This window comes from Acartia tonsa, chromosome 5 (assembly GCF_053477335.1).
Source record: "Acartia tonsa isolate MP-2025a chromosome 5, ASM5347733v1, whole genome shotgun sequence".
In the NCBI taxonomy this organism is placed as follows: Eukaryota; Metazoa; Arthropoda; class Copepoda; order Calanoida; family Acartiidae; genus Acartia; species Acartia tonsa.
In genome coordinates this window covers 29,742,530-29,754,669 of record NC_137264.1, presented here as the reverse complement: position 1 = coordinate 29,754,669, position 12,140 = coordinate 29,742,530, and the positions used below count along the sequence as shown (strand labels likewise).

At 31.1% G+C, this 12,140-nt stretch overlaps 1 protein-coding gene across 1 annotated transcript in view; it reads left to right on the top strand.

The window, feature by feature from the left end:
- LOC145319227 (snake venom 5'-nucleotidase-like) overlaps positions 1–12,140 on the top strand; it is a 36,634-nt gene that overhangs the window by 11,146 nt on the left and 13,348 nt on the right. Inside the window, exons 7-12 of the mRNA XM_080161205.1 lie at positions 1,608–1,667; positions 2,730–2,812; positions 3,472–3,530; positions 9,527–9,593; positions 10,708–10,752; positions 11,950–11,984. Of these exons, the coding sequence (XP_080017331.1) occupies positions 1,608–1,667; positions 2,730–2,812; positions 3,472–3,530; positions 9,527–9,593; positions 10,708–10,752; positions 11,950–11,984 (349 nt within the window). The remainder of the gene's footprint in view (positions 1–1,607; positions 1,668–2,729; positions 2,813–3,471; positions 3,531–9,526; positions 9,594–10,707; positions 10,753–11,949; positions 11,985–12,140) is intronic.

Here is a 12,140-nt window from a genome sequence, read left to right as displayed (position 1 = left end):
CAATAAGTCATACTAGAGACGTTAATAATGTCAGGGACGTAATATATGTAGAAAGAGTATGGGGAATACTTTGGCCCTGAACAGGTGCAACTCATTATCATACACACACAGTTATAACTTCCAGACAATGGTTGTTTAATGAAATGGTTGGTTGTTACCTTACATAGTAGCCTGGGTGTTCGGACAAATAAGTAAACTTAAGTAAGCTTAAGCTGACTGTAATAGGTATAAAAATTGATTGCTACGTACGAATTTATCCTATTTATATAATTGATGTTCCTATAACCACAATGACCTAAAATATTTTACATTAAAAATATTTGTAATCGTAATTTAATTAAATACTTATGTAAGAAAGGAATTTAAGTTATTTTATAAATTGATTGATCATATCTTAACTTTGAATGAATGTATATTTTAGCAAATTTTTTCAGACTAATTGAATTCAATCTTTGAAAGACATTTCTGACAAGAACAAAAAGTGTGCACAATTACATAAATGTTGGATAAAAAAAGTAACTTAGCTATTTTCTTACATAGGAAAGGGTGGAGGAGAGGGTGTTGGTACCCTCTCCTCTAAAACCTTCCTTGGACACTGTAAGGGAGAACCATATCGGTCCAGCGGTTAGCGAGATCATTCGGTACAAACGCACAGATTGATATCCTGCTACTTTAAATATAAGAATGCAGGAAATGAATGTGTGTGTTTGTATGTGGGTGAGTGGTTGAATGATGATAGCATAAAAACCTTTTTAAAAATTTAAGAAATGGACATACAGACATAACCTAGTAATATTAAAGCTGCGTTTCTCGATGACACTAAAATGATTCAAGTATAAAATTGTGGCCGCTTTACAAAACATGACAATGTAAAAATAGGATCAACTAAATTGAAAAAAATATTATATAATATTTTTTTGTGCAATTTTTCAACAGTTTGCTTCGTAAAAATGTAAAATAAGTAAACACTGAGTTTTTATTCAGTCACTTCTTTCAGATAAGTTGCACAGTTAATATTTGATCAATGACAAGTCCTTTACAAAACTAAATGCTATTTTTTTTCTCTTAATTTTTTTTAAAGATTTACTTTTTTGGGGTAAAAATTTCTGTTTGACTGCTATTTGAAATCTACCGCAAAAGAATATTCAATTAAGAGTTTTATGGTATAATAAAATGTAAGATAAATTAATGTAAACTTTTGGACACTTGAGTTATCTTCAATTCAACAAAGATTTGATAAAAAATCCCCAAAGGTTATTTTTCTTACCGAATGGGAGATCTTGTTTACAAACCTTCATATGTTCACTTGAGTATGTGAACATAATTTTAAGTTTAAAATTTACAATGTTTTTCTTTCAATATTTGCATATCTTTATTCTTGTTTTTGTTTCAGAATTAAAGTAAAACAAAAGAGAGGGTAGGGGTTAATTAAGTATATGTTCCCACTCCGTGGACCTTGTGCCGACTTTCAATTGGGTCTTTGACTATCATCCAAGTCACTACAAAAGAGCAGATAGCAATTTTCTAGCAGATCAAAAAGGTCTTCAACACTGGATCCAGGTAGTTATCTGTGTTATACATCAATACTTATACGTTTATTGTTTTAGAAATGCGACATGTCCAGTGTTGGCAGCTAACATTGATACTTCTAGAGAACCATCTTTAAGGTAATATTTTTGGTTGATCAACTCTTGCAGTTGATTGTTCTTGTTAAACTTTAGGTTGTATCTTTCCATCTTAATTTTACTATGAAAGGTACTGTAGCCGTCATCTAGCCACCTCAATACCGAACTTATATACTGTCGTTTGAGGAATTGGTGGGTTATAGTTACGCACAAAAATGTGGAGGGAAGGGAGAAGGATAAGCCCACATTGTGTGTGTGTAAAATGTCAAAATTTATTTTGTTTGTAAAAACCAAGAGCGTTAAACCATGGCGCGAAGCGTCAAAAAAATGTGATGGATTAAAAAACATTAGGGGGGGGGGGATATACCGTAAGATTGCCTGAGCCTCTAGACATGAGGGTAAAATCTTCATGGGATAGGGTCTAATATGTTTGATAGAGGTAATCACACCTTTTCCCCCTTTGGACGTACGTGATAGTACGTCAATTTCTGACCGGCTTGCTGACAGCTGCCACTATAAAGTAATTTGTAAACAAAACCTGTCTGAAAAATGGACAAACTCTATTATAGAGTATCCAGAGTATTTAAAATTAAAGGTTTTCAAGAGAAAACATAAACTTTAAATAACTTAAAGATAGTTGATAAAAATAAGACCAAGTTTTAATTGAAAACAGATTTATGTTCAAACAATAACATTTACATTAAATAGTAGCGAAGCCTACTCTTAACTGGGGCATGTCCAGGGATAGGACAATTGACAATTACATTCCTAATGAGGGTAAATAAAATCACCTTCTGTAGATTAATATTATTGGTTTAAAGTTTGGACTCAGCTACCTTGAAACAAACAATAAAGATTTAATAAAAGTTCTCTGCTTTTAAGCTGACGAATTAGAGAAAGTGTTTGGTTACCAGTATAATGTACAGTCCACTGTCCACTCCCCACCTGGATATGCTAATATGACATACTCTGCACAAACGTCAAACACTTTGTCCGTCTGTCTGTTCAGCTTTTCTTAATATCGTAATAAATTGCTCTATATATATGCCTCTGTTCTACGCTTCTTCTTATTGATGTTTTTTATCCTTGATTTATTATTTTCAGTGGGCTGCTAGTACCTAGTATTATCAAAGAAATAGACAATAAGAAAATTGGAATTGTGGGATATGTCACTCCTGAAACTACAGGTATTAATAATACTATGTATACTTTAATTACGCCCCTAGAGACAATATGGGGACTTGAGGAAGGGGAAGTCGGTCACCCAACTTTAAATTTAGTTCTTTTTTTAAAGTAGAAAATATTGGGGGTGGGGCGGGATCATTTTTTTCTTGGATAATTCTCCTCGGGAGGTTGGTGGTACCCTCCCCTAAAATACTTATAAACCTTCCCAATACAAATGAGAAGATATAATTTAAAGGAAAACTTAATCAGTTAAGCAGTTAACGAGATCCACAGAGACTGATACAGATCCTGTATTCCTATATAAGAACTAGCGGCTGTGTCTCAAGCTTCTAGGGGCTCTTTATGAAATTAATGGTCCAGTGAATTAGAGAAAAAATCCTAACACATCCCTTCCCTTAAATTGTGAACTCAATCTGTTCATTACGAAATCTTAAGCTTAATACAAAAAAAACTCACTACTTTTAAAAAAATTCTTTGAATGCCCTGATGAAGAAATATGCCTTCTTTCGTAAATTTGGAAATAAATATTGAAATGAAGTAGCTTGAGGTTTTTACTGGGGTTAGTAGTAGTTGAGACGTGTATTTTTCTCATATTATGCTCACTTCATTTAATAATAGTTTTAATATTTTCAGTAAATTCTTACGAATTCCTTTTGTCTAGAAGTATCAAATCCTGGACGGGTGACCTTTCATGATGAAGTTGAATACGTCAGAAAAGAGGTAAAAACTCATTACTTATGTACATTATTATAGAGTAGCTTCGCTACTAAAGTGTGTTACCTTTTTTATGTTTCATTATTATTTGGCCACAACTTGGTCTAAAATGCTCACAAATCAGACCTTTTTCGACCGAAGATACTCAAATGGTTCCTTTACAAGCCCAATCAATAAGAAATTCGACCTCTATCACTTCAGAGGACATCTGCCAACCTCCAGTTGACAGGATGTAGTTAAATACTTGTTAGCAATAATAATTAACCCAAAAAGTAAAACAAGGTTTGGACCCCATAGGGGTTATGTATAACCCAACCCTTATTTTCAATTCATTTTTAAAGTATGGAAAGTGGGTTGTTCCGTGCTCGTTAGGCGTTTTGTGAGAAAACACAAGTATTTAGAAGTTGAGAATTTCAACTAAAATCATATAAAGTTATAAACATTAGGCATCCTTAAAAATTAGGCTGGGCAGGAATTAGAGTTTCCCAAGTCTTACTTATATCTTTTTATAAGCGAAGCTTTTCTATAATTAGGGTCGGTCCATCAGCCGTACGTCCATAATGGATAGTTTTTTTCCGTTAATTAGGCATACCAGAATGTCCGTACGTCCATTTTAAACGTGTTATTTTTTAACTTTAAACAAAAAATTATGTGATATAATCGTCCGATTGATTTGATTTTTGGAGTACTGATTCCTATATCAATAGGGTACAATATTATAAGAGAAGCATCTCTATAATCAAGTATTAAAAATGTTATTATGTCCTTGAGAAGTTTTGAAACAAATTTACGTATAATTTTGTCAAAACTTATATTTATATTTTGTATATTCAGTTTTGACACTCTACAAAAGTTAATGTTCGTCTGTCATACCGTTTCAAGGCTTAGCTTTTATGGATGTTGTCATCCTTGTTATATGGAAGGCTAAAGGCTAGTCTTTGATGAAATATTTCCCATTTTGTTTGTATATTTGCTTCGCTATACTTTAGATGCACCACGTTTTCCTAGTTTTATTCGCAGTAATAATTTTTATTTTATGATGATGCAGCTTTTATCCAAGTAATATCCTTTAAATCAATACTGGAGCAATCAGAGAAATTGAAAAAATATGAGAATTAAGAGGGGTACAAGGAAAGGAGAAAAAACTCGAATATCTATTTTAGTATCCCCCCCCCCCCTCCCGCAACTCCTTTCTCTCTGCATAGTTAGACTTACAAAGGTCGGTTAATCAAATGGTTGGGGTTAGTAACATGAGATACATTACAAAGGATGCCATCACCGTCCCAAGGGATTTTGTAAGGTACACCCCTCCCCCTCCAACAAAAAACAGCATTAAGGTTTCCTTATTGTTAATGAATTAAAAGGCATAGGTAATTTTAAAAAAAATAAAACTATGGGATGATGATTATTATGCAGGGATGTAAAGGAATGGAAAAATGGGAGGTAATTAAATGTGCCCTCCCCGCCCCCCCCCCCCCTATATATATTACATATATATATATTTGTACCAAAGTTTGGCCACTCTTACTTTGTAGGACCTTATTAATTATAATCTTAATAAAACAAATGGCTGAATTAGCTGATGGGGCAGTACCAAAAAATCAACCCATCAACCCCTCCCGCCTTAGGCTGAAGGGTTTCCACTGTTGATATGAAGAAAAATGTCTTTATCATATAAGGTTTATCATGATGGAGGATAAAAGGATACTTTTAATACAATAATATAATTTAGCATTTAAAAATATATTATCAAGGATACAGGCATAGAATAAAAAATGAATCTTTTTCTTTTTTTCATTTCCTAGATTACATATCTTAATTATTATTTTTCTGCACTAAATCCTGTATATGATAAGATTTAAAAATGTCCCTTGTTTTTTTCATTCTGCAATTACCATAGAAACTGTAGTTAGGTATTTGTCTATTCTTAGAAATATTTTGATGAATGTTTTTCAACCAATCAATTATTATATTGAAAATTTTCAACAATATGGCTACATAAAAATTCATGGATTATAAGTTTTTCTTTTTAGCACATTTAGCTACAGCCGACTGTAATAAGCAGTTTGCAAATTTGCAGTCGTTATTTTGGCTAAAAATTCAGCTGCAGCCTCAATTTCTATTTTCAAATTTTTAAAACCAATTCGCTGAAAGCAGATAGTCACAAAGATATGCAGCTTATTTATAATCATATCAAAAGTTGATTTATATCATATGTTGTATAAAAAATCTTTAAACTGTTTTTAACCTATATTTATATCATGTATCAAAAATATATTATGACACCAGTAGAATCAGACTGCAGAGCCCAAATTTGAATTAAGTCCCCAATAAACTTTTTTTGGGGGAATTAAAAATCAATTTTTAATGTTGCTCCCGTCATTTTGACCAGAGCAAAAGGTCTTTTTTACTCGGGGTTATATTGTGGCTTTTAGACCAATTTATATAATTCACTTTATATTGATACAATAAAAAAAACCTTACTATGTTCATTGGAAATATTTTTTTTTCTAAAACAATAAATTTTATTGAAAAATCTAACATTAAAATAAAACATATAATTCTGAAGTCTGAACCTTTTAGAAGTCTTGTTTCATTTCAGTTCTTTACAATTCAAAAAAAAAGTGTTTTCACAAAGTGACTTATTTCCAATGTAGTTAAATAATTTTTATTTAATTAAAATGAAAAGAATGAAAACCATACACATAAAAGATACATACTTTTTAAAAATATTTAAAAAAGTAAGTTTGAATAATCTTATATATTATCATATTTGTATATGTGACAAAAATAAATTTGTTGTAATACATAAACGTTTGTTGTCATCTTACACTACTTAACCCTTTACAGCCAATTTTTATGTGTTTTAAATAAGTTTTTAATGAATTAATTTAGATGAAATCAAAAGGCCTAACTTTACTCTATACTAGAATACTATATTTATGAAGCAAAACACTCTAAAAGCTACGAATTTTACCCAAATAAAAAAAGACCTTTTGCTCTGATCAAAAAGAACCACAGCAACAGTAAAAATTAATTTTTAAATCCCCTCAAAAAAGTTTATTGGGGACTTAATTCAAATTTAGGCTCTGCAGTTTGATTCTACTGGTGTCATAGTATATTTTTGATATATGTTTTAAAAATAGGTTAAAAACAGTTTAAAAATTATTATTTATTTGGACCTTTTTGAGCATTTCCTTTATTTCAGTTATATATGATCATACTGTATTAATATAATATAAATATGATATTCTGATTACTGTGTAATGATTTTCCAGCTAATTAATCTATTCCAATATGGCTGGTTTATGTTGCACTATAAGATGAAGTAAGATTACTGTCAAAAGCACATTTACGCTTACAACCCTCCTCTGTATACTGTCATTTTTACTTTTTTGAAGTGAGGCTTTTTATAATTAGGGTCAGTCCGATGTTCGTAACAGTTAGTGCTTTTCGTTAATTTAAACAGTTTAGAATTGTCCTATCGAGTTCAAACTTTGCATGATGATTCCTTTAATAATTAGGTAAGATTTAGGAAGCTTAGAAACTAAAAACTATTTACCAGAAAGTTCGTGCGTCCATTTAAAACATTTTGCATTTTCACCTTTTTTACAACTATTTTTTTATGTTGTTATAAGCGAAGCATCTCTATAGTCAAGTCCTAAAAATATAAGTATGTCCCTAAACAGTATCCTGTATTTAAGCAGTTTTCAACCTTGTTTGTACGTCACAAAATTAATACATCACAAGGATCTAAGGGATAAGGCAACAGACATTAATAGTTATTTCTCGCATCGTATTATAAACAGCTTTCCGCGGATATAGAATGTACAATTATAAGATTAAAACCAGTTTTTTAGCCCTGAAGTGCCAAATGCACGGGATAAAAAAAAACTGGTATTAATCTTATGATTGTACATTTTTATATTCGTAGAAAGCTGGATATAATTCGATGCTAGACATAGTTTTTTCGTATGGATGAGAACCGGTTCCTATCCACCTGTAATGTTCCTTGTTATTCCTGTAAAAACCTGGTATTGATGACTTTCAATTAATTGTTAATTCAAATTTTACAAATGAACATTGACAGAGAAATTCAGTGATAATTGCAATTATTAAATATAGGTTTATGAATCACATAGCAGTTTACATCGTGTAACATTTTTTAAAAATTACCTTTCATGCTTATTTTAGTTATGGTTAGGTTAAGTTAAGGATAGAAGAGCCCCGCAGTTGAAGTACCACGTATGGATAAACCCATTAAAAGTTTCTTCATTTTTTACTATGTTTTTTGATAACTAGAGACTTTGCCTCTTTGTACAGGAGAGATGGCAGTAAAACAGACTAAAATAATAAGCCTCAAAAATCCCGGGACCACTCTGAAGCTTAATTAAATTGTGTACTCAATCAGTTAAGTAGTTAGTGAGATCTTAAAAAACGAAAAAAAACTTACTACTTTATGTAATAGAATGGGGCTGCTTTTTAACTCACCGAGTCTGTCCGTTGGTACGTCCGTCCAATTGAGAAATGTAATAAAAATTACATTTTTAAAAAAGTTTTTTCTAAATAATAAGCAACTATTTTATACTTCTAGTAACACCTAACATCTAGAGGCTGAAATAGGCTTAAAAAATAGCTGAAAACCACCCCAAGACTTCAATCTTGAAATTGAATAACCTAAAACCACTATGCAGCATATTTAAAGCTTATCTAAAAAAGAGAACCCAATCAGTTCAGTAGTTATTGAGATCTTAAGCTTAAGAAAAAAAACGGGTATAGTCCCTTTCGTGGCAACGCCCCTTCAGGGACGATTCGTCGTATTTTCAAATGGCTTTAAATAGGTTATTTTAGGTTAGGTTAGGTTATATTGGGTTAGGTGACTGCTAGAAAAGGGAGAAAAACTACTGTTGAAATACGAAGAAACGCCCATTATGGGGCTTTACCACGAAAGGGACTATACCCCAAAAAAACCATACTACTTTATTTAATAGGATAATACTGCTGTATGAGTTGGGAAATGATTCGATCAATATACGCACATAATATTATAGAATAAAATTGTTGAATGTTGTTCCCTGTCTTTAACAATGTTTAAATATGACAGCACATTATTTTTACATTTAGCAAATTCTTGCTTCGTCATACAATTTTTAGTTATAATAAATTGTGTACTTTTTTGTCTTTAAAAAAAAAAAAGTTATAAGTACGTCCGATATTATGCTGTTTTATCATATAAATCTTATATGATGTCTTAAAAGAATTTCCATTATAGCTTCGAAACCGATTATTATCTGTTGGATTAGATATACCGGTTCTCAGCCATACTGAAAAATCATGTATACCTAAAAAAATTTCATGATTATTGAATATTAAAATAAAATTAATACCAGCCTGGGTTTTCGAGTTCCACGTTATAGCAAGCTAGATATACGACAATTTTTCCCCTGTCATAATATCCACGTATATTCTACATCCATTGCTAGGATCAAACTTATCAGTTTCTAGAAATCCTGCAGACACTGGAAATTTAAACCATAAACCATTAAACAAGGATAATTTTATTAAGAAGAGCAGAAATAGCAAGGTATTTAGGAAAAATGATAATGGAAGCTCAACTATCTTCTTCCTAAAGTCTTAAATGCCAGGAAAAAGGCATAGCCAACAAGCAAAATAATTCGGAAATGATATTTGGGGGGCAGATTAAAAGGTCGACAATTCTACTAGGTGTTCAACCCCAACGTCAAGTGAAAATCACGTATAGGTTTCGAGATTTTTTTTCGAATCAAGTTTGTTGATGGTATAAGCTACTTAAATGCGAAGTTATGAATGTGGTAGCTGGAAATTTTTGGGTTTAGAAAGTAAATTAACTATTAGCGTTCCCTATCTCCGTGCAGTGATTTATAAAATCTGTGGTTTACGGTTATATATACCCCTTAGCTATAGAGTAGCCATGCTGCTAGAATGAATGACCAAATTAACATGTTTGTATTTTCATTTTTCAGGTGGAGGATTTGAAATCCCAGGGAATTGATATTATAATTGGTCTTGGCCACAGCGGTTATGATAGAGGTAATTCATACATATACAAATTTTATACAAATTAAACATTTAAGGGACTTTCCATAAAAGTGCCTACCAAACACAATTTTATTTTCAATTCTCTGCAAAATTAGGAGAGGGGGGTTTCTTGGCTCGATTAGGCACTTTGAGGCAAACTTTTCAACGTAATTGTTAAAAGCAAAAATTCTTTTCAAACGTTCTAAGCGAAGATTCTTTATTTCATTTGGTATGTCTGTCAGTACGTCTCTTCAAATGTCTGATTTGATTAACTTACCTTTTGGGGATGTTGTCATCCTTGTTAATTTTCGATTTTAGGACTAAATCATACATTTAATAAAATTTAAAATGGATATAGGACAAACACAATTGGAAGTAAATTAAATTTCCCCTAATCACAATTTTGCCTTCAATTTCTTTTTACTTTTAAGGGGAACAAGGATGACAACATCCATAAAAGCGAAGCTCTGAAACGATATGACAGACGAACATTAACTTTTGTTGAGTGTCAGAACTGAATATACAAAATAAGGTTTGACAAAATTATACCAACGTAAATTTAATGCAAAACTTTTTAAATACAGAATTCTGTTTAAAGACATACTGACATCTTTAATACTTGATTATAGAGATGCTTCGCTCATAATATTGTACCTTATTGTAATAGGAATCAGTAATCAAAAAATCAGATCAATCGGATGTTTTTATCACATAAAAAATTGTTTTTAAAAAAGTAAAAAAATCAACATGTTTAAAATGGACGTACAGACATTTAGGTAATAATTATAGAGTTGCTACGCTTTCTAAATCGTTCCTAACTACTACAGGAATCACCATGCAAAGTTTGAAATCGATAGGACAATTTTAACATGCCTAAATTATTGAATAAAAGCAAACTATCTCAGACGGACGGACGGACCGACCCTAACTATAGAAAAGCTTCGCTTTTAAAAAAAGTAATGAAAAAAATGTACGGCTATTGTCCTTTCTCTTCCAGGAATTATATAATTAAAAATATTTTGATTATTTGTTTTAAAAGCTATTAAAGAAATGTTAACGTTAGTAATTAAATTAAAAATGACAGATATTTTACAATTATTTATTACCATATTATTTTTTTTTGTAGATATTGAGATTGCTAGAAGTATTCCTGAATTAGATATTATTATAGGTGAGTTTTTTTAGTAGGTACGAGTTCAACCCCCTCCTCCCCCCCCCCCCTATTTTTAAATATAAATACAACGGGAATGTTTATTTATTCTTTTAGGTCAAATTTGGTTTTATTTTTTATTAAGTATTAGGTAGCCCCACAGGGTTAGGGGATTTTATTAATATTATAGTTTATTGATAAGACCTATCGGAAATTTATTTTTTTAGTTTATGACATAATATAACTTTTCTAAATTATATATACAACAATCAACTGCTGGTTGCGCTGCCTATAAAATTAACTTTTTCTAAAGATTCATCAATAAACAAAGGTTTGTCAAAAGTGTTAAGTTACACTAAAAATGATCATAATACGTCATACATTCCAATTTGCAAAAGTACAATTTACAAAGAGAAGATTTTCTACAAGTAAGCAGAATGTATAGCTCAAGTCATAATGTGTAACATTTGCCATTAAGACTAACAGTAAATCATTTGGATGATGATTTAAATCAATCTTATTTCTCTACCAATGAAGTCTCACACCCCCTCAACATATTTAAATTTTGGAGGAAAAAATACTTTTAGCACCTGTGACTGCAGGGCTCTGTTATCCTTTAACCTAACCAAACCTACAATAAGCATCCAGGTGAAATGTATCCTTTTGGGGCTTTAATGCAAGGTAGTTTCGCGTTTTCGTTCATACCATCCGTTTTAGCTTCGCTCTCGTGAATGACATAAATCTAATTTTGATTTCAATCTGCAGGTAATTATTGTTTCTGTGTGTGTGATGTCATATTGAATGCTTTGTTAAATAACAAGGACAAATATGTAAAGAAGCATAGCAACAAATAAATTTGTGATTTCCCGCATTTAACATTTGGAAAAATAAACTTATAAAGAAAAAAAATCATATTTATAATGGATATTTAGTTAAGGTTAGGTTAAAATTGCTAGATAAAGCTAAAGAGCTCGATATTACTTCTCAGAGATAAGTTCACTAGGTTGTTAAAAAAAGTAAGGGAAGGGTTTCGGTGTTACAATAAAATTAAAAGTGAATAACCTACATTGTTTTTGATGAAAAAATAGTTATGTCATTTCATAATTTTTGTTGTTGTTAGCTTGTCATAGGTGCACTACTTATGACATATTAGTCCTTGTGTTTAATAGTTATCTAGTTTTATGATTTATGATGTACAATTAAATTTTTATTTTTCAGGTGGCCACACCCATACTTTCCTTTACGATGACAAGGCACTACTTTTATATATATTATAAATTTAGATTTTGATTTTAAAATGATTTCCTTTTTTAATTTTGCAACAATTATACTGCTTCCAATTACAAAGAGAGATAATAAAATGACAAGTAAATTGATCTTCCCCTATCTTTTCCCCCCTATCCTCAAAT